The 19,992-nt window shown below is 59.0% G+C and overlaps 1 protein-coding gene across 1 annotated transcript in view; it reads right to left on the bottom strand.

The window, feature by feature from the left end:
- Positions 1-1,110: 1,110 nt before the first annotated feature.
- The window catches only part of LOC134557129 (collagen alpha-1(I) chain-like), a 79,773-nt gene continuing 60,891 nt past the window's right edge, over positions 1,111-19,992 (bottom strand). The window contains exons 24-69 of the mRNA XM_063409804.1: positions 19,513-19,566; positions 18,784-18,828; positions 18,201-18,254; positions 17,740-17,847; positions 16,616-16,669; positions 16,354-16,407; positions 16,107-16,151; positions 15,535-15,588; positions 15,106-15,150; positions 14,491-14,544; positions 13,638-13,691; positions 13,383-13,436; positions 13,146-13,199; positions 12,816-12,869; positions 12,583-12,627; positions 12,267-12,311; positions 11,849-11,956; positions 11,537-11,590; positions 11,284-11,337; positions 11,054-11,107; positions 10,688-10,795; positions 10,286-10,339; positions 9,932-10,039; positions 9,584-9,637; positions 9,283-9,336; positions 8,985-9,038; positions 8,540-8,593; positions 7,549-7,656; positions 7,363-7,416; positions 7,180-7,233; positions 6,840-6,893; positions 6,405-6,458; positions 6,171-6,224; positions 5,890-5,943; positions 5,190-5,243; positions 4,264-4,317; positions 4,135-4,188; positions 3,930-3,983; positions 3,805-3,822; positions 3,594-3,647; positions 3,344-3,406; positions 2,951-3,116; positions 2,604-2,710; positions 2,162-2,242; positions 1,749-1,937; positions 1,111-1,412 (exon numbers count right to left, since the gene is read on the bottom strand). Coding sequence (XP_063265874.1) covers positions 1,263-1,412; positions 1,749-1,937; positions 2,162-2,242; positions 2,604-2,710; positions 2,951-3,116; positions 3,344-3,406; positions 3,594-3,647; positions 3,805-3,822; positions 3,930-3,983; positions 4,135-4,188; positions 4,264-4,317; positions 5,190-5,243; positions 5,890-5,943; positions 6,171-6,224; positions 6,405-6,458; positions 6,840-6,893; positions 7,180-7,233; positions 7,363-7,416; positions 7,549-7,656; positions 8,540-8,593; positions 8,985-9,038; positions 9,283-9,336; positions 9,584-9,637; positions 9,932-10,039; positions 10,286-10,339; positions 10,688-10,795; positions 11,054-11,107; positions 11,284-11,337; positions 11,537-11,590; positions 11,849-11,956; positions 12,267-12,311; positions 12,583-12,627; positions 12,816-12,869; positions 13,146-13,199; positions 13,383-13,436; positions 13,638-13,691; positions 14,491-14,544; positions 15,106-15,150; positions 15,535-15,588; positions 16,107-16,151; positions 16,354-16,407; positions 16,616-16,669; positions 17,740-17,847; positions 18,201-18,254; positions 18,784-18,828; positions 19,513-19,566 — 3,105 coding nt within the window. The 3' untranslated portion in view covers positions 1,111-1,262. The remainder of the gene's footprint in view (positions 1,413-1,748; positions 1,938-2,161; positions 2,243-2,603; positions 2,711-2,950; positions 3,117-3,343; positions 3,407-3,593; positions 3,648-3,804; positions 3,823-3,929; positions 3,984-4,134; positions 4,189-4,263; positions 4,318-5,189; positions 5,244-5,889; positions 5,944-6,170; positions 6,225-6,404; positions 6,459-6,839; positions 6,894-7,179; positions 7,234-7,362; positions 7,417-7,548; positions 7,657-8,539; positions 8,594-8,984; positions 9,039-9,282; positions 9,337-9,583; positions 9,638-9,931; positions 10,040-10,285; positions 10,340-10,687; positions 10,796-11,053; positions 11,108-11,283; positions 11,338-11,536; positions 11,591-11,848; positions 11,957-12,266; positions 12,312-12,582; positions 12,628-12,815; positions 12,870-13,145; positions 13,200-13,382; positions 13,437-13,637; positions 13,692-14,490; positions 14,545-15,105; positions 15,151-15,534; positions 15,589-16,106; positions 16,152-16,353; positions 16,408-16,615; positions 16,670-17,739; positions 17,848-18,200; positions 18,255-18,783; positions 18,829-19,512; positions 19,567-19,992) is intronic.

Raw genomic sequence — 19,992 nt, 5'->3', positions numbered from 1 at the left:
GCCGCTTTCCCCCGCCCCGTTCCCGCTCCCGCAGCTCGTCTGAAGCGCCCGAGGGTTTTTCTGTCACCCGGGGTTTGCACCTTCCAAATGCTGAAAGATTTTTGGGGGTGCTCAGCTGGAGAAGAGAAGCTCCAGGGAGAGCTCAGAGCCCCTGCCAGGGCCTGAAGGGGCTCCAGGAGAGCTGGAGAGGGACTGGGGACAAGGGACAGAGGGACAGGACACAGGGAATGGCTTCCACTGCCAGAGGGCAGGGATGGATGGGAGATTGGGCAGGAATTGTTCCTTGGCAGGGTGGGCAGGCCCTGGCACAGGGTGCCCAGAGCAGCTGTGGCTGCCCCTGGATCCCTGGCAGTGTCCAAGGCCAGGCTGGACAGGATTTGGAGCAGCCTGGGACAGTGGGAGGTGTCCCTGCCATGGCAGGGCGGCACTGGATGGGCTCTAAGTTCTATTCAACCCAAACCATTTGGGATTCTGTGATTTTATTTTCCCTGTAGACAGGCAGGACAAAGGGGGAGTTTCCTTCCAGCTGTGACTAGAAGCACACAGATGTTTGCTGCATGCTGGGACATTCCAACAAGCCCCATTACACCGGGGAACAGGGAGCACTGAGCTGCCCCTGCCTCAGTTTCCCCACGTGCCAACAGGTGCAGATGCCCACAAAGGCACCCAGTGCTACACCACTAAAATGCCTCTCAGTGAGATGGACACTCAAAACTGAGGCAGGATTTGGGGGGAATTAACATTTTCACCCCTTTGCAGCAATTGGTGCCTGGCTGGGATGGAGCAGCACCACCCTGAGCTCTCCCAGGCTCACCAGGGCCACTTCCCAGCCCAGTCCTGGGGAATCTATGCTCCAACCATTTGTGCACTTGACCCTGGCAAAGAAAAGCCCATTTCCTCCTCATTTCCCAAGCTGCCACTAGTTTTGCTCCTTGTTTTTCTTTTTTCCTTTACAGACAGTTCCCAGCAATTATAATTACAAGAATCTCCCCTGAGCAGTCATTAAATCAGCACCTTCTCATATATAATATATACATATATAATATAGATATAATTTATAGAGAAACGACTTTTGTAAACAATATTCCTCTGCTCCAGAAGGAAGTGGAGTCCAGGACAGCTCCAAGCACGGAGCTCAGAGAGAACTGGCAGTTCTGTGGGGCAGGTGGGAGCCCCTGCCACCCCCAGCCTCCCCTTGTCCCCATTGGGATGGCTCCTGGGTGGGGACAGAACCGGCTGGCTCGGTTTGGGTGGCACCGCTCTCAGCTGAAGCAAACTGGTCCGACTGTGAAACCAAACTGGTGCGAGGCGTCGCCGTTGTGGAAGACAGCCAGGTCCCGCAGGGGCAGCAGCCACAGCTCCTCCGTGCTGAACTGGAAGATGGTGTCGGTGATGGAGGACTCGTTGTCCAGCTGAAATGACCACCAGGGACAGCTGAGTGGCACCAAACCCCTCAGCCGAGGGCCTGGAGCTCCCTTGGCTGCACCCAGTCAGCATCCCCAGCCTTTCCTGGGTTTTCCAGGGTGGTGACCTCCCCCAAGTCCCCAGGGCCCACCCCATCCCTTGCCACATCCCAAGACCAGGAGGAGCTCCCTGGGCCCGAGGAGTGGATGTTCTCCATCCCCATCCCGCCGTGTGCAGCCTCATCCACGCGGCCCATCCCAAACTGTGGGGTCAAACCCTCTCCAGAGGGCTCTCCACATGTTGGGGGGCTCTTCCAGCACACGGGCTGCTGGGGGCAGGCTCACCGGGCAGCCCCGCAGGCTGGCTGCGTAGCTGCGGTCCCGGGAGTCGGCCAGGAAGCGGATCTCCTTGTCGGGCTGTGGCGGGCCGTGCTGCGGGGCCGGCGTGCAGGAGTACCAGAGCTGCTGCGCGGCGCGGCGGCTGTGCAGGCGCAGGAAGCGCAGCTGCACCGGGCTGGCCCCCGCGTACTCCAGCTGCGGGACAGAGGGACAGAGCACGGCAGCGGGGCTGCTGCGGGGGGCTCACCCTGCCAGCGCCCAGCCGCTGCCAAGGCACCGGAGCTCCTCGCAGGAGGAGGTGTCACATCCCTCTGTGCACAGCCAGGGGGCCTGGGTGCTGTCCCACCACCGCAGGGTGGCACTTGGGGACCCCCGACATCACCTCTGTGTCCCCTTGGCTGCTCCAGCTGGGCACTCACCAGGAAGCCCCTGGGCAGGGTGCTGAACCACTCAAAGGTGTTCTCAGATCTGTAGGTGCTCAGCCAAGCCTTGACGGGGATCTGAGGGGAGCGGGGACAATCGTCATGCTGTCCCAGCAGGGGACAGTGGCACTGGCAGGACACGGAGCCAGCACAGAGCCTGTGCTTGTGGCCTGTCCCTGCAGCCTGGCACACACCGTCACCAGGATCCTCACTCCAGAGTGCTCCAACAGCTCCCTGCCAGGGACTGGGCATGACAGAGAGGGACTGGGCACCACAGCGAAGGACTGGGCACCACAGAGAGGGATTGGGCACCACAGCGAGGGACTGGGCACCACAGCGAGGGACTGGGCACCCTGTCCCTCTCCACCCCCACCAGCCCTTGTCCCCACCCTGAGGGGTCCCTGGGGTCTGAAGATGCCCCACAGAGGCCACACCGTACCTGGTTGCGGACGGGGGCTATGCAGGTCTCCCCCCCAGCTGTGAAGTTGCAGAAGGCCAGCAGGGCGTCCTGGGGGCAGCCCTGGTTGGGGTCGATGTAGTATTGCCCTGGAGGGAGGAGAGGAGAGCCCTGGCACCCAGGTTTGGCACAGGGAGGGTGCCAAACAGTGCAATTTCCCCACAGCCGGTGGCCTGGCTGCCAGCCCATTTCTCCGTGGATGCCCACGAAGCCCATCTGACCTCATTCCCCCAAATCCTTATTCCCCCTTTATTTCAAAGAGCTGTCTGTCCCTTCACAGGCTCTGGAGACCAGGCCAGGTCCAGGAGTGCCCCCCATGCCCCCGGTACCATCAGGCAGGCCGGGGTGAGCCAGCAGCAGCTCCTTGCAGGTGGTGGCTGGGTTGGTTTTGGTGCCATTGGGATGCTCCACGAGGGCTTGGAGCTCCCGGCTCAGGGTGTCCAGCAGAGCCCAGACCACGGTGTAATTCAGGTGGTTGGAAGAATAAATGAGGTGCTGAAAGAGGAAGGAGGGGATACCACCATGCTGACCATGGATCCCCCCTCCAGGAGCATTGTCAGGTGTTGAGGAGGGGGATGGCACGTGCAGGGAACAAGGACAAGCATGGAGGGAGAGGGAGGAGCTGGATCTTCTTGGTCCTGGTGCACAGGAGACCTTGGAAGCAGCAGGACACGGGACAGCATCGCTGGCAGCCCCTTCCCTCCTGGCCAAGGCCCACTCACCTGCAGCTCCTCCTGGGACAGCTTCAGTGCAGGCCCCCTGGGACCAGGGGGGCCAGCCAGACCCTGGGGGACAGTGACAGTGCTGGTGGCAATGGCTGCTGCCCACGAGCCCCTCAGCACCTCCTTCCCCAGTGCCACCAGCTGGCTATCCCCATGGAATGACAGCATGGCGTGGCAGGGCCTCACTGCCACGTTTAGTGGAGCGAGGGACCCAAATTTTGGGATGGGGGGCGTTTGTGGCTCTGCTTACCGGCATTCCTGGTGTGCCCCTGGGGCCTGGCAGGCCCGGGAAGCCTCTCAGCCCCTGCCAAAGGAGGAGGTGGAGAAGGGAAGGAAAGCAAGGTGGGAGATGCTGCTGTGCTGAGCTGCATCCCCTGCCCCCCCGGCACCCCTGGAGCGGGAAGGAGGGAAGGGATCCCATGGCAGGGCTGATCCCGCTCCAGCTGCTCCCCATGACTTACTTTGGGTCCAGACAAGCCCTGGAAGGAAAGGACAAGAACAGGATGAGAGAGAGGCAGGTGGGATCAAAGCTGCATCCCTGTGGGGCCAGGAGTGAACCTCAAACCTGTGGAGGGGAAGGACTCACCGGTGTCCCGGGAATTCCAGGGTGTCCCTGTGGGCCAGGGGGGCCAGTGTCCCCCTGCAAGGACACCAGAGGAGCTCAGGACATCCCCCAGCCCTGCATCCTTCTACAACCCAGCCCCTTCCCCAGGTGGATTTTATAGGAAAAAAAAAAATTCACCCCAAATACTCATTTTAGTCCCTGACATCCCTCTCCACTCTGCCCTTACCTGCTTTCCCTTGGGTCCCGGCCTTCCAGGGACACCGTGGGGTCCTGGCTTGCCCTGGGAAACGTGGCAGGATGTCACACAGGGTGACAAGGGACCGGGGGGAGGAAAAGAGCAAAACCTGTCGCACACCTTGAAGCCATCGTCCCCTTGCTGGCCCAGGTCACCCTTGCTGCCCTTCTCGCCCTAGGAGAGAGTCAGGAGAGCTCTGGTGGCAAAGGGAAGGACAGAACCCCCAGGACACCAGTGTGGGGGGGGAAATTCCCAGTTATGGCTGGCTGCAAAACTTCTGGAGCAAAAACCCCCAAAGAGCCATCCTTTTGGTTCCACAGAATTCACTGCACCCACACTGCTGGGGACAGAGGCAGCAGGGGGGATGGTCAGCTCCAGACTGAAAGGATCATCCCAGACTAAAATATCTCCCAGGAAAACCTTGGAAGTTGCCAGGAAGCACTGGGAGAGAATAAAGATTATTCTTGGTGTGCTGAAACCAGAAGCAGGGGAAAAATCCCAGCACAGCCTCCCCTCTGCCTGCCCTCCCAGGAGCTGCTCACTGAGCTCACAGGAAATTTAAAGTTTTAATGATTCCAAAGGTTTCATTTTCCTGAAGGCTTTGAGCAGCTTCTCATTGCCAGGGACTGCTCATCACTCTTCTTTAGGGCTGTGGGGCTGAGGGATGGGATAATGGGATAGTGGGACGGGATAAAGGGACAGGATGTTTGGGATGTTCTCAGCTTCTCCAGCCCAGGGTCCATCAGAAATTGAGCCATTCCTCACAAGGGAGGTTCAGCTTGTGGTGCATCAGCATCAGTGCTGAGAGCAGGGATTAAAAGGCTCTACACTGCTGCTTGCAACTCGAGGAAGATGGAAAAGCTGGAAGAGGACCGGATTTGGGAGAAAATCTAAAGGTTCCATCTACCAGCACCTGGGGACATGGTGGCCAACCCCCAGAGAAGGATGGTGCAGCCATCAGGGTTCAAAAGGAGGGGAATAAGGGATGGCATTCAGCAAATTAAATGTGCCCAGCATCCCTGCTGTGCCTGGCACATGTCCCCTACCTTGTGTCCTTTCAGTCCAGGCTCTCCTTTGATGCCCTTCAGCCCCGGGATGCCCTAAGAGAGAAACATGGAACTGCCTCACCCTGTGGCTGAGCTGCTCCTGTCAGGCCCTGGCAAGGAGGGATCTCCCCACACCTCAGAATTCTGAGGATTTCAGGCAGTTTTAGAAACTTTGAGGCATTTTCTCATTGTTTCATTGACTTTTGCTTTCAGAAGGATGCCTCAGCAAAGCCCACTAAAAATGCATGGAGGTGCCTTGGCTGGCTGAGAATATCCAGGGGTTTTTTTTTGTAAAGTTGCCAAAGTTGGGCTTTTTTTTCCTGTTTTAAGCAGAGAAAAAATCAATTTCTAGTATTTTAAATAAATATTTGAATCCTTTTTGCTGGCTGCAGTTTGTCCTTCCAGCCATGACAGCTCTCTGGGAAGGTGGGCACAGTCTCACCAGTGCTCAACACTGCCTGGCATCAGACATACACCTAAAAGGAAGGATTTGGCCTCCAGAACTGCATTTTGGGAGTGATGTGATTTGCCTGACTGCACAGACACTCTTGGGCTTGTAATTTGGGAGGAGAAGACAGCAGGAGATGGATGAACCACTTAAAAACTTCCTTCATTTTAAACAGGCCTCTGCTTTGGGTCCCTGCAGAGCTGGGTCACACAGGAAGCAGCCAGCACCCCAAAACTCCAAGCTGATACTCACGTAGAGTCCCTGGGGGCCCTGGGGTCCTGGAAGCCCTTTGTCACCTGGGTAGCCCTGAAATGCAAAGGGAGGAGTCCTGGCTGTGCTCAGGGTGATGCTCCAGGGCAGGGAGAGCAGCCACGGGGGCTGTGGGTGTGGGAGACACCCCTGTTGGGCTGGGAGGCTCTGGGGGGACAGAGCCCTCAGTTATCAGGGTTTATTCTTTTCTAAATTTGGGCTCAGGCAGGTGGGAGCACCCCCAAACTGCCAGGGGGGCAAGGCAGCCTCACACAGCCACCTACCTTGTGTCCCCGGGGACCCCGTGGGGGCTGCTGGCCCATCTTGCCTCGCTTGCCCTGGGGACCACAGATGAAAGACTCACGGGTAGTTCCAAACTAATCCAGACACCCCTTGTCCCTCCAGGATCCCCTCTGCAGGGAATCCGAGCCCCCAGAACACTGGGACCCCCTGCAGGGGCTCCAAGGAGCAGCCCCCTGCTCCCTGCCACCCTCCGTGGGGACAGCGGTGTCATTTACCCGTCTGCCAGCCTCTCCTGGGAGCCCTTGCTCCCCTTCCTGGCCCGGGTCACCCTGGGGAAGAAGAGATGGGAATGTGGGTGTCCAACAGCTCAGCCACATCCCAGTGCTGGGGAGGAGCAGCTGCTGCCTGCATGGAGACAGGGACAGAGCACACCAGGCACTGGGGGATTCTGGAGGTGGCACCAAGAGCTGAGCACAGAGCACCCTGTGTCCCCCAGGGCCACCTGAGCCAGGCTGGAGGCAGGATCTGCCTGCCCCTGCCCAAGGGCATCCTGTGTTTTCCAGGTGGGGAAAAATTGTCCCCCTGGGTAATTCTCAGTTTTCTCTCCACGGTCCCCGGTGGGATTGACCAGCTCAGGCTTGCCCATCCCACCCTGTGCCCCCTGGGCAGTCCCCCTCAGGTGCCATGCCCAGGGGAGGATTTTGGGGTACCTTATCTCCTTTGCGGCCTTTCCATCCTTTAGGACCAGCTTGTCCAGGAGACCCCTAAAATCCCAAAGGAGATGGAAAACCCTCTGTGAGGACGCTGTGCCAGGGATGCCCCTCTGGCTTCCCTCCTGCCTTGCCCCAGTGTGCCCAGGAGGATGTTCTAAGCTGGAATCGCCCCTTTGGGATTTTCCCTCTCTGGAGCAGGCTGGGCAGAAGGGGGCTCTGGGAGGGTTCAGCAGGAGCAGGAGGTGGTGCTTGAATTGGATTTTTACACATCCAGGAGATGCCAGCATCCCACAGCGTCTTTCAGGGAGAACCACCACGGCTCCATCCCTCTCCTCACCATTTGTCCTGGTTCTCCCGGCTTGCCTGGCTCCCCTTTTGCACCCACCAGGCCCTAAGAAGGAAAACAGAATCCAAAACTCGGGGTTATTCACCCAAATCCCAGGCAGGCTGTCAGAGGGACACAGACCTGGGAGGTTGGAAAAGCTGGAGCAGGGAATGGGGCAGAGAGGAGCCTGCTCACCTCAATGCCACTCAGCCCAGTGGCTCCAGCTTCACCCGGTGGCCCAAGAGTCCCCTGAGTTCATTTGGGGACAAGACATGAGGCTGGCACCAGGGGAAGGCAGGAGGGCACAGCTGGGGCCGTTGTCCCCAGGGAGAGCTGTGCCAGGGGTGTCCCCTGCCCATCCCCGTGGAGCAGAGGCGTTACCTGCCGGCCTGGCTGTCCCTTGGTGCCCACCACTCCTCGGGCTCCCTCATGCCCGGTGTAGCCCCGGAGCCCAGGGGCACCTGCCAGCCCCTGAGCCCCCTGCGAGCCCTGCAGGGCACAGAGATGGGGACACTGCTCACCCCCAGCCTCAGCAGGGCCCGAGCAGCCACCCCTGAGGGACTTCAGCTGCACTGAGCTTTGCAAATCCCCCTGGAGTTCATTCCACAGCAAATGCTCCTGGAGTTTATTCCACAGCCAATCCCCCTGGAGTTTATTCCACAGTGAATCCCCCTGGAGTTCATTCCACAGCCAATCTCCCTGGAGTTCATTCCACAGCAAATCCCCCTGGAGTTCATTCCACAGCCTGATCTCTCCCAGCAAGTCGCCCAAGCTAAAGGCTGGGTGCAGCCTGGTCTGTGGAAGGTGTCCCTGCCCATGGCAGGGGATGGAGTCCAAGGAGCTTTGAGGTCCCTTCCAACCCAACCCGAACCAGTCTGGGATTCTGGAATTCTGTAAGGGCACGTCTTGCCCGGGCAGAGCAGCACTGCAACGTGGGAAAACTGGGATGCACGTGGGATTTATCCTGCAGCTGAGCTCAGACCATCCGTAACACATCTGTGGCTCTCTGTCATGACCACAATCCCCATCCTGGGGCACCTCAAGTGTTCCAGGCAGCTCCCGGAGCCACAGGGACACCTGTGGATCTGCTCCAAGGACAGGCAAATCCAGAGCCCTGGAGCTGCCTCAGGCAGATTCCAGCAGCTGAGTGTTACCTGTGCAACAGCCCTGGCACTTTGGCACAGCTTTTAACAGCTCTATTAAAATTCCTTTGGGAGCTTTTGCTGTGGGAAATCCAAGGAAGCAGTGACTCAGTCCCAGGGCAGGAGCTGGGGGCCATGGCCAGGCTGGCAGAGCTCATTCTGCAGCCACCCCAGGGTGACACCAAACCTCTTTCCCAGGGGAAACTTTTGGGGGCAGAGCTGGTACTCACCACTGGGCCGGGCTTGCCAACATCTCCCTTTGCTCCGTCATCTCCAGCCAGTCCCTGTGGGGATACTGGGGGCTCAGAAAAAGCCCCTCACCACCGTGTCCTTCACCTCTGTGGGGCTTTGAGCATCCTGTCCCACATCCCACGCTCAGCTGGCCAAGGCAGCACTGGGAACCCCGTGGGAGTGTTTGGTTTCAGCAGCAGGAACAGGTTTCCAAGAGGCACCACTGGGTGCTGGAAAGGTGTGATTTGGGGGGTTCAGGTACTGGGAGTTTGGGGTTTTAGGGTCCCAGGAGTCAGTGCTGAGGTGTTAAACCCCCCCCTCACTCCTGGGCCTCCTGACCTGGCCCGTGAAGGGACAATAAATCCTTTGGATTGTGCTGGAATTAGGAAGAGCTGAGGAGGCCTTTGGCAATTCCCAGCTCTGCAACATTCCAGGCAGCAGTACCTCAAATCCTGCAGCCCCAGCAGGTCCATCCACACCTCGTGGCCCTGGATCTCCCTGGGAAAGGAGGGGAAACACCTCTGTCCATGGAAAAACCATGGAAAAACCCTTCCCCGCCTTGCTGGCTTTGGATCTCAGCCAACAAGGCAAGGGGTGTCCATGGCACGTCCCCCTGTCACCGGCCTGCCCAGGACATCCCTACAGCCGGTGCCAGCTCAGCCCCACCGGGAAAGCCTGGCCAGAGGCCAGAACAGGGAGTTTCACCCAGAGATGAAGGCTTGGAGCCATCATCCCTCCGTACCTTCTCTCCCTCAGGACCGTCGAGCCCAGGAGGACCTCGGAGTCCTGTCCCGCCCTGTTCAGGGCACAAGCAGAGGAGCCCGGGTCACCGAGTGACCTGTGTGCCCTGCCCCAGTCACACAAATGTCCCCTGGCAGGCCTGGGACAGAGATGGGGACCTGCCAGTGCTCCCAGTCACACAAATGTCCCCTGTCAGGTCTGTGACAGAGATGGGGACCTGCCCAGTGCCCCCAGTCACACAAATGTCCCCACACCAGGCCAGTGACAGGTTCAAAGGGGAGAGGGGACATGGTCTGACTTACAAACCATCCTCTGGCTCCAGCAGGTCCTGCAGCTCCGGTGACACCGCCCTGGCCCTGGCACACAGAGGGACACGTGTTCCCAGCCCGGCAGGGGCTGGAATTTGGCTGGAGGCAGCATTGCCCCAAACTGCCCCCAAACCCAAACCATCCTTTTGTGCCAACACAGTTTTGGTGTCATGCCTGCGAGACATGAAACTCCCCAATTATGGAGATTTGACAATTCCTAGGATTTTCTGCAGCTCCCAGAGCCCAGGGTTTCCCTCCAGGGCTGAGTGCCCTCCCTGGCAGCCATCACCCAGCCTTTGGGGACACTGGAGGGTAGGGCAGCCCAGCCCCAGCTGTACTTGCCAGCAAACCTTCTCGGCCCTTCTCTCCCTTCTGGCCTTTCCCTCCAGTTTTCCCTGTGGCAGCTCCTGGGCCAGGAATTCCAGGAAGGCCCCTGGGGCCAGCATTGCCCTACTCAGGGATGGAGACAAGTGAAACCACAAAGAGGGAAAAGGAACAGCAATAAACGAGCTTCTGCTTGGAGGTGAGCTGTGTCACCCTCTGTCAGGGTGTCACAGAGAGCAGGCCACCCTGGGGTGCTCCTCAGCCATGAGGACACCCCTGTCCTGCTCTGTCCCCACAATGGACAGAGGTTCAGCAAGCCAGGGGTGTGCCCAAGGTGCTGGAAAGAGGGACACAGTTAGAGACACCCCTCACCTTCTGTCCCTGCAGTCCTGGCTCTCCCGGGTCTCCAGTGTCACCAGTGTCACCCTGCCCAGGGGGAAATGCCCACATCAGACACAGCAGCTGCTCCCCAGCCCCATCCCAGGGCAGATTAAAAGCTGGGCTTTGATTTCCATGGGTTTTTCCACCCTTCCCCTGGCTGGGATTTTGATGCTGGGTAAGGCACAGCCTCACCTCCTATGCTGGCAGATCACCCCAGCTGTGACCCTGCTGCCCCAAAAGTGAGTGGGGACAAAATGCTGAGCACACAGACCCCAAAGCATCAATCCCCAGTCCCATGGGAGCATCCCAGGTTCTTAGGGGCAAAACCATGGCATGGGCAGGGTCCAGGGGCAGCACCTTTCCCATTCCCTGCGGGGACAATCCCACACGTACCTCCTTCCCTTGCTTCCCAGGCCGTCCTGGTGGCCCCTCTGTCCCCTTGTCCCCTGGCTCCCCAGGGCTCCCTCTGATGCCCAGAGCTCCACGGGGTCCTGCCTCTCCCTGGACAGGATGAAGATGACCAGAACGACTCTTGGCTGCCTTTTCCAGCTGAGCCTGGCTCTGCCCTCCATCATTTCCCATACTGGGAAAACCCCAGTTTTCTTATGGTACCCCCCCTGCCATGCCCAGCAATGTCAATCCCCAGGCACAAAGATGTTGGGGGCAGTTTCAGACACCTGTCATGGATTCAGGTGCCTGTGTGACCCTGCAGGACTGGGGTGAGCCCAGCACCACCCCCAGCATCACCCCAGCACCCACCTGCTCACCCTTGGGCCCCAGCTGACCCTCTGCTCCCAGTGGTCCTGGTGGTCCCTGCAGAGGAAAGAAAAGCCCAGCCCTAGCACAGCTCACTGACCCAGCTTTAACCTTCTGGCTTTTTCCAGGATCAGCAGCCTCCTCCCATGCTGTCCCATCCTTGGGACAGGAACTGGGGAGGGGGAGGCTGGAGCAGCCCCTCAGGGCAGGGACACAGTTCCCAGCTGTGGTACCTGCTCCCCGTCCAGCCCACGGACTCCGGCTCCCCCGGGATCTCCCACCTCACCCTGCACAGGACACAAAACCAGGACAAGCAGCTGTGGTGGTTCCTGTCTCTGCAGCTCCCCGAGATGTAAAAAACCATTCCACAGGGACGGGGCCAAACTGGGAGCAGTGCTGGCCCCCACAGCCCTGGGGAGGTCAGTGGGGCAGGCCTGAGGCTCTGGGCAGCTCCCAGAGAAACCAAATCCTCTCCTCTGCCCTCACCTTCTCTCCTTTCATCCCTGCAGGCCCTTCGCATCCATTTGGACCTCCCCGGCCCTGAGAACAAACACCCCACATCAGCAGAGAGGCTTGGCCTGAACTCAGGAGCTTTTGCAGCTCCTGAGCAGGGTCTGGCATGTCCTGACACACTACACATCGCCACAGGAAGAGAATCCGTGCTCCAGCTCCTCAAGCCCCCTGCAACAGCCCCCCTTTTCCTTCCCTCCCTGCAGGTGCTTCAGGGAGCTCCCCAAAGGTGCTGCTGCAGCAAAATCCTCCAGAGAGGATCAGTGGAGGGTCCCCAGTGGCTCTCACCGGGTACCCAGCCGGGCCAGCAGCACCAGCTGCTCCAGGAACGCCTCTGTCTCCACCCAAGCCAGGCTTCCCGGGAATGCCGTCCAGCCCTCTTGTGCCAGGAACACCCTGCAAGGCCAAAAAGCCCCTGAGGCCCCCCAGAACACAGCTCTGAGAGGGATAAGTCAGGAAAGCCCCATGGCTGTTGCAGTTGGGTCACCTCGGGGTCCAAAGGTGCCACCTGCTCCAGGCCCCATCCCTGCAGGTGTAGGACATTGCTGTCCCCACACCCCTCACTGCTGTCACCATCCACACACGCAGAGTTTGGGGTGTTCCCTGCCCCACAGCCACCCCAAAGATGAAGATGCTCTGGAGTGGGCACCGATGTCCACCCTGTGGGACATCCCCCCAGCCCAGCGAGGTGCAGCTCTGCACTTACAGGCAGCCCTGGGGGCCCTCGAGGACCTGGGTCACCTGTTCTGCCCTGGGAAAAGAGGGATGGTCAGCAGTGTGTCCATAGAACAGGGACCAGGGAACGGGGACCAGGGTGAGGCTGTGCTCAGAGAAATCCCCGTGTCCTGGGACCATCTCAGCAGTGTCTGTGCTGCAGCAGGACAGATCCCAGCCAGCAGGGAGTGGGACCAGGGTCCTGCCTGCTCCCAAAAAGGGATGGATCATGCTGCAGGCAGCAGAGGGGATGTACTGCAGGTCACACATCCGTGCAGAGGGAGCACAGGGAGCAAGGAGAGCCCTACCTGGGAGCCAGGAGCACCACGAGGACCAGGGGGGCCTGGCAGGGCCTGGGGGACAAGGGCACCATCAGTGACACAGCCCTGGCTGAGCCCCCTCCCAATTTAACTGCAAGACTGGCCAAGGTTCCCCAAGGCAAAGATTTCCCATTTTCCCCATTCCCAGCCCAGCAGAGAGAACCTGCTTGGTGTTTTCCACAGGGCTGGAGCTGCCCAGAGCAGCAGCAAACAGCATTTACCTTTGGACCAGCTTTTCCTGGAAATCCTGGTGGACCTTGAGCTCCCCTTTCTCCCTGTTAGGAGGCAGGAAAGATTTCCTTTCGTCTCTATGTTTTAATGCAAAAACCTCTTTTAAAAGCACAACAAAACAACCAAAACCAGCTCTTAGAACAATCCAGAGGTGTTGGGGCAGAGGAGGTGCCAATGGCTCACCTGCTCTGGGAGACACATCCAGCTGCTCTCCTCCCACCATGGCTGATGGGGATTGTGGACACCTCCAAGCCCACCCACAGGGTTCAAAACTCATCCCAAGAATGTTCCCAGTGCTGGAGGGGGTGTCCCATCCCTACCTTGTCTCCCCTGCGTCCCAACCTCCCGCGGTCTCCAGCAGGTCCTGGATAGCCCTGGGAAGAGCTCAGGGTTAGGAGGCAGCTGGGGCTGCCTGGATCTCTGTATTTTTAGGAGAAGGTGGCTGAGGGAACGGCAGGAGCCCTGGGAGGATGGTGAGTGCCCAGCTGGAGGCTGCTGCAGCCCCCTCCTGGTCTGGCCAGCACCGTGTCCCCTCTGTGGGCAGCTCCATCACTTACATAGGAGCCCACAGGTCCTTGTGGCCCCTCCAAGCCGGGCTTCCCAGGCAGCCCCTGCCAGGCAAAACAAGGGAATTAGCAAACCCTCCCTCCTGGGATGCACTCAGGCACCCTCCCTTCCCCAGTGATCCCACAGGCTCTGAGGAGCCCTTGGGCTGAGTCCATGGGATCCCCCCCAGGTCTCCCTGTGCAGCCCAGAGCTTCTGGGGGCTGTTCACCACCATCACTGCCCCAACCCCAAACCCCAGCTCTCACCTTTGGGCCCAAGGAACCGGGGTCTCCATCAGGTCCAGGCTTTCCTGGAGAGCCCTTTGGGATTATTTGGGGAGGAGGTGTCATCAGAGACTGAGACAGGATGAGCCCTGATCCCCCAGCACTGCCCCTGAGCTCATAGCCAGGGGTCACCTGGGGCTAACAGGGCCACAGGGGGCTGGTCCTGGTGGCTCCTGCCCACCAGCCCCTGTGGCTGGCAGGGCTGTCACCAGGGAAGGTGACAGTCCCTGCTCTCAACATCATCACCCAGCACAGCTGAGTGCAGGCTCTCAGGGAGGGGCTGTTCCAGTTGCAGGAGCTGTCCCAGGACTCCATCCCAGATCACTGAGCTTGGAGGGACCCACCAGGATTGAGTCCAGCCCCTGTCCCTGCACAGACCCCACCAACCCCACCCTGGGCATCCCTGGCAGCGCTGTCCAAAGGCTCCTGGAGCTGTGGCAGCCTCGGGGCCGTGCCCATTCCCTGGGGAGCCTGGGCAGTGCCTGAGCCTGTGCCACCCTCTGCCACTGGCATCTCCTCCCAGGACCCACAGCCAGCTCTTCATGAAGTGTTTCCATGGGCTGCCATTCCCTATGGAGATCCTGCTAGGCTCAGGGAGGCTGCACAATTCCTGGAGCAGGCTGATTCCTTGGGGGAATGATTCTGCTCTTCCCTAGCCCCAGTTATTTCCACCACTGAGGCTTTTAAATGTCTTTTATTAACCAGATAAGATCAAGTCTGGAGATGCCCAGATTCCCAAGGAAAGTCCCCCATTCCCCACCAGCAGCACCAGCCCCACTGACATCCCACCTAGGAAAACACACAGTTCATGCAGAGGAACATCTTTTTTCCTTACTATGCATCCAGGAGTTCCGGTGTGCCCACGGCCCCCTGGCAAACCGGCAAATCCCTGGAGGAAAGGGCAGCAGAGGAGCCATGGAGTGAAGGCAGGAGAGGAGGATGGAGAGACTCAGCCCCGGGTTTGAGCCCCACCCAAAGCACAGGTGAAGGGCCCAGCCTGGGGCTTTTCCTTAAAATCCAGCTCCTGGATTCCTCATGGACATAACACAGACATAACACCCACTTGTGCCCCCAGACACTCTGTGTGATGCCTCCAGCACTCAGCTGTGTCTCTGACCCAGTTTTCATCCTCTCCTTTGAGGGAGGCACCAGATTTTTAAAAAAATTATTTTTTAAAATTTCAGAGCGAAGATAAATATATGGAATCTTGCAGAAGGGAAAACCTGCTGCCAGCCCCGGTCTTGCTGCTAGATCTGTTCAGGATAGCAGTGCCAGGGGTGGGAAATCCAACTGCCCTGTTCCCAATCCCTCTCCCCCCAGCAGGATTCCCAGAGGAGCCCCCTCCAGCTGCTCTTGCTCCACCCCATCCCATGGACATACTTTGGAGGCACATTCCCAAAGGGATAAAGCTGAGCAGAGGGATGGAAGGCCAGAAACCAGCTCCACTCACCAGTGCTCCTCTCCTGCCTGGGCTGCCCACGATCCCTGGGTGGCCCTGCAGGATGAGGATGAGGGTGAGGATGAGGAGGCAGAACAGCCTCTCCCAGTCACCATCATGGCAAAGTCCATGGTATCAAAGTCTTGTCCCACACAGCCACAGGATGAGAGGTTGGGAAGGGTCCCCACTGATGGTATCAAGGTCCTGTCCCTCATGGCCATGGGATGGGAGGTTGGGAAGTGTTCCCATGGATGGTATAAAGGCTTTGTCCCTCATGGCCATGGGATGGGAGGTTGGGAAGGGTTCCCATGGATGGTATCAAGGTCCTGTCCCTCATGGCCACAGGATGGGAGGTTGGGAAGGGTCCCCATGGGCTCAGCTGTCCCTGTCCACACATCCCAGCACCCTGTCCCCAGCCAAGTACAGAGGTAGGATGGGAACCTGTGTACCAGGCTTTCCTTCTGCACCCTCCGCTCCCGGCACGCCCCGCGAGCCCTGCAAGGAGAATTTTGCCTCAGGGTGGCCCCACCAAGGGCTCCTCCAGCCCCAGAGCCTCCCTGCAGCGTGACAGTGAGGGACATCAGCAGTGGCACTGCCTGGCGTGTGTGGAGCTGTGGGTTCCTCAGTGCACAGCTCGTCCCACGCAGTTCCTGCAGCTCCACCTCGGGATGGAAAATAACATCCATGTGGGAGGGAAGAAGTTCCCACCAGGAACACCTCGACTGGGTTTTCCCTCCTCCTGCCCCAGCTATTTACTCCTGGCTCCGAATAACAGAGCTTCCTTATGAAGTTCTTTCCTGGAATTTTCCGTGCTCAGTGTTCCAGAGGAAGTTGTGGTGTTGGGCAGGTGTTTTGTCAAAATGCAACGTGCCACAGCCTGAGCTGCTCATCCCCGACTTTTCCTGTGCAAATTCCCAACCCTCTGATCTGGCCACATCCAGGATGCTGCTCCCATGTCCCAGAGCCGACAGCTCCACATGGCAGCACAGGGATGGGGGATATCCTCTACTTACGGGCAGTCCAGGGACTCCAACCAGCCCACGCTGCCCCACACGGCCCTGGAAAACACCAGGAATCACAAACCCGTCCATCTGCCAGCGGCAAAGCTGCAGATTTGGGGAAAATCCTCGTGCCTGAAGGATGTGCTCTGCCCCAGCACATCCCAAGCCAAGCAAGGAATGTTTCGATCCAGAGTTTCAATCCCCCACAGCCAAAGATGCTCCAAGATCCAGCCCCAAATCCCAGCACCCCGTCAGTTACCCGGGCTCCCCGTGGTCCTGGGGCTCCCTTGGGGCCATCAGGTCCTTGGCATCCCTAAAATTCACACAAAGAAAAACACAGACATTGCAAATCTACAGGGGCAGGTCAGGGGGGTGCCATGCACAGGGAGGGGCCAGGAGGCTGGAGACCCTCCCCAGGATGGTGTCCCTGGGTGCTGGGACCCCGGCAGGGTGGGCACATCCCTGTTTTCCATGCAAGGAATTGGGCAGCCCGTGGGAAAGCAGCAAATTCTGGTGCTGACCTTGGGTCCCTCGCTGCTGTTCAGCCCCGCAGGGCCAATCTGACCTTCTTCCCCCTGCCAGGAGAGAGGGGAGGAATCAGCCAGGGAAAACACAAAGCCTCTGATCCCAGGGGAGTCACCAGCCTGCTGCTGGTGCAGGGAAAAACTCTGCGAGTGTGACCAGAGGTGACATTAATAAATGTCACCAGTCGAGCTTTGGTGGGAGTGGGGACTTCCCCCATCCCCCAGGGTTAAAAAACTGATCAGAAGGAAAAATCTCAACAGTTTGGTGTGGCACAAAGCGACACAGCTGGATATTTTTGTTTGCTGGTGGACAAATTAAAGGCAATTGCAAGGGCTGCTGTGCCAGCCCCTGAATGCTGGGAGGGTGGGCAAGGCAGGGAGACGATTCCTGCTGCATCCCCAGCTCCTGGACAGGTGGGAGGAGCTGTTATTCATCCTGAAGAGCGAAAGAGCAGATCCAGGAAGGTAATCCAAAAGCCTTGGGAGTGGGAGGGCATTCCCTGCAGACTGGAAAGGTGGGTGGGGAATAATCCTTTTGCTAGGAAGCTGGGAATCACTGGAGATCAGCAGCCAGCCTGGCCTCAGTTCCCAGCTCAAACACGGATCTGGAGGTGGGTTCAGTCACCCAGACAGCTCTCTCAGAGCACATGCTAGTGAGAAAAAAGCATTCCCAAAGCCCCTCAGGGCTGCCAGCACAGGCTCCAGGAGCAGAGAGCCTGGCAGGAGTCAGAGAGGGGCACAAAATGAGCAATCCACGAACCCTCTGCTCCCAAAAGCTGCAAAGGAGCTGACCCGGAGCAGGGACTCAGCCGGATCCTGCTTGGGGTGAGGCAGCTGGGGAGGGCTGGGAATCCTCTGCCTGAGGCTGCTGTGGCATCAGCGAACCCAGCAGCGAATTTTGGGATGAAGAGGAGTGGAGCAGGCAGAGCAAAGCTCGGTTTGGGTGCTGGGGGCACCTGCAGCCCCAAGGCCGGGGGCTCCGGGCCAAGCTCCCCGTGGCCAGTGCTGTTACGGGATCCCTTTGGGGAGATCCCATCAATCAGCAGTGCCACATGTGGGGCACTCGGGGCTGTCCCCACGCTGTGACACGGCTCACACGTGTGTCCCCCCATAGCACTCACGTCTGGTCCCCGCGGCCCCGCCGCCCCCCGGGGGCCGGGGAAGCCCTGCAGGCCCCCCTGGCCCCGCGCTCCTGGGGCGCCTCTGGCTCCTTGTGCTCCTCGTGGGCCCTCGGAGGAACAAAACACAGAAGGTCACAGGGCAGGGACAGCAATCCCCTGATCCACAGGATCCACCCTGATACAGGAATTCCATCACTGGCAGGGGTGAGCACCCCAAAGCCTCCTCCCCCAGCCCCCTGGGGAACCAGAAATGAGGAGATACATTTTTTTATAAACAGCCAAAGCGCGATGGAGCAGTGAGGGATGGATCAGGTGGTGGGATCAGCACAAAATGAACTGCCTGTCACAGTCCCCAAAACCCAGCAGGGTCCTCGGGCAGCCACACCCACCCACAGCCGGGCAAAGCACACCTGAACAGCAGCGGGAGCAGCGGGAGGCACCGCAGCCTTGGGAATCGGTACCTTGCCTCCTTTGGCTCCCAAATCTCCCTTGGCTCCATCTGGACCTCGGCAGCCCTGCAAGAGCAGCAGCAGTGGGGGTTACACTGAGAAACCCCTAGGATCTGATTCTGGCACTAAATAAAGGGAATTTTGTCCTGTTCCAGTCAGGGCTTGCCTCTGGATGGGCCTTTCTGAGCTGCCAGCAGGGACCTGCTGGATCTGCTCCTCGTGGTGGGGAGGCTCCAGGGCTTTGGGGTTCAATCCCCCCCAAACCAGCCCCAGCACCCCATGCCAGTCCCAGCTCCCAGCTGGTGGTGGCATCTCTGGCACCACCAAAACAATGACAAGTGTCTTATCCTCACTGCTGTGCTCCTGAACTCAGGCCAAAGCATTCCCACTTCCCTGAGACTCCCAAACGCAGGTGATCCCTTAGGACACTCCCAAGTCTGAAAGCTCCTGTTATTACAGCAAAAGGAGCCCAAGCTCAGCTCTGCCTTCCCAAACAGCTCCAGCTGCCACCTATTCAAACGTCAAGTCCAAGCACACATAGAGAACACAGAGCTGCAGCTTCCAAGGCAGGGATCCTATGGATGCCATCACTCACCCGCTCTCCTTGGGGGCCTTTTGGACCTGGCAGGCCAAGAAAACCCTTCAGAGGGAGAGAATGCAAGTTGAAAAAGAAAAACTCAAAGAGAAGTATTGCTCGTGCTCCTGAAGGTGACAACCCTCCCACAGCACAGGGATGGGATGGGAAATGGGAGACACCAGCTGGGCTCTGTAGAGTTGCTGCTGTGATGCCCCAGCAGGATTTGTTCCCCCAAAAAGGACCAGAAGATGCACAAACCCTCCCAAGGCTGCCCCTGAGATGAGGATGAAGTCCTTGTTCCACTCTGAAATGCACCCCTCACATCCCACTCCACACCCCTAATCCCATTCTGAGCCTCAGTTCTCAGCTCTGTGGATTGGGGTCCCAGGACACGGGAAGGGGACACCTGGGCCAGGCAGGAGGAAGGTCAGGCTGTCCCAAACCCTTGGAAAGGGCAGCTGAGCACCCAAACCCCTTGGGAAAAAGGTGACCCAGGGAAGGGATTGGCAGGGCTGAGCCATCTCTGCTGATAAACCCATAGGGAAAGAAGAAAAATCGAGGTGTCTGAAAGCAGGAGGGTCAGAGGAGCTTTGGGGATGATAAGCATGGCCACAGGGATGTGGCTGGCATCTCCATCAGCTCTGGAAGCTGGGGGAAACAGGGAAACATTCCCTGCAGGACTCTGTGGGGCTGTGAGGGGGAGGATGAGAGCACCCCCCATCCAACACCCCCTTCCCATGCACTTACCCCAGGGCCCTCCTGTCCCAGCTGTCCCCTCACCCCAGGGGCACCGTCTGTACCCTGCCAGAGGAATCCTGGAATCACAGACTATCCTAGGCTGGAGGGACCCACAGGATCACCCAGCCCAGCCCCTGAGCCTGCCCAGACCCCAACCCCACCCTGGGCATCCCTGGCAGCTCCTGGAGCTGTGGCAGCCTCGGGGCCGTGCCCATTCCCTGGGGAGCCTGGGCAGTGCCAGCACCTCTGGGGGAAGAACCTTTCCCTGCTCTGCAGCCTGAGCCTGCCCTGGCCCAGCTCCAGCCGTGCCCTGGGTGCTGTCCCTGTCCCAGAGTGAAGAGGGGACAGTGAAGAGGTGCATCAGAGCACCCAGCCCCTCCATGTCCCCTCCCCAGGGTGATCAGGGACCTCCGGGTGGCATTTGGGAGGTCAGCTGGAAGTGCTGTCCCCTCTCCCCTCCAAAACCAGGAACTCAACCCCCTATCTCAG

Source organism: Prinia subflava, chromosome 12 (assembly GCF_021018805.1).
Source record: "Prinia subflava isolate CZ2003 ecotype Zambia chromosome 12, Cam_Psub_1.2, whole genome shotgun sequence".
Taxonomy (NCBI): Eukaryota; Metazoa; Chordata; class Aves; order Passeriformes; family Cisticolidae; genus Prinia; species Prinia subflava.
The sequence above is the reverse complement of the archived record's forward strand: the minus strand, read 5'-3'. Positions and strand labels throughout refer to the sequence as shown.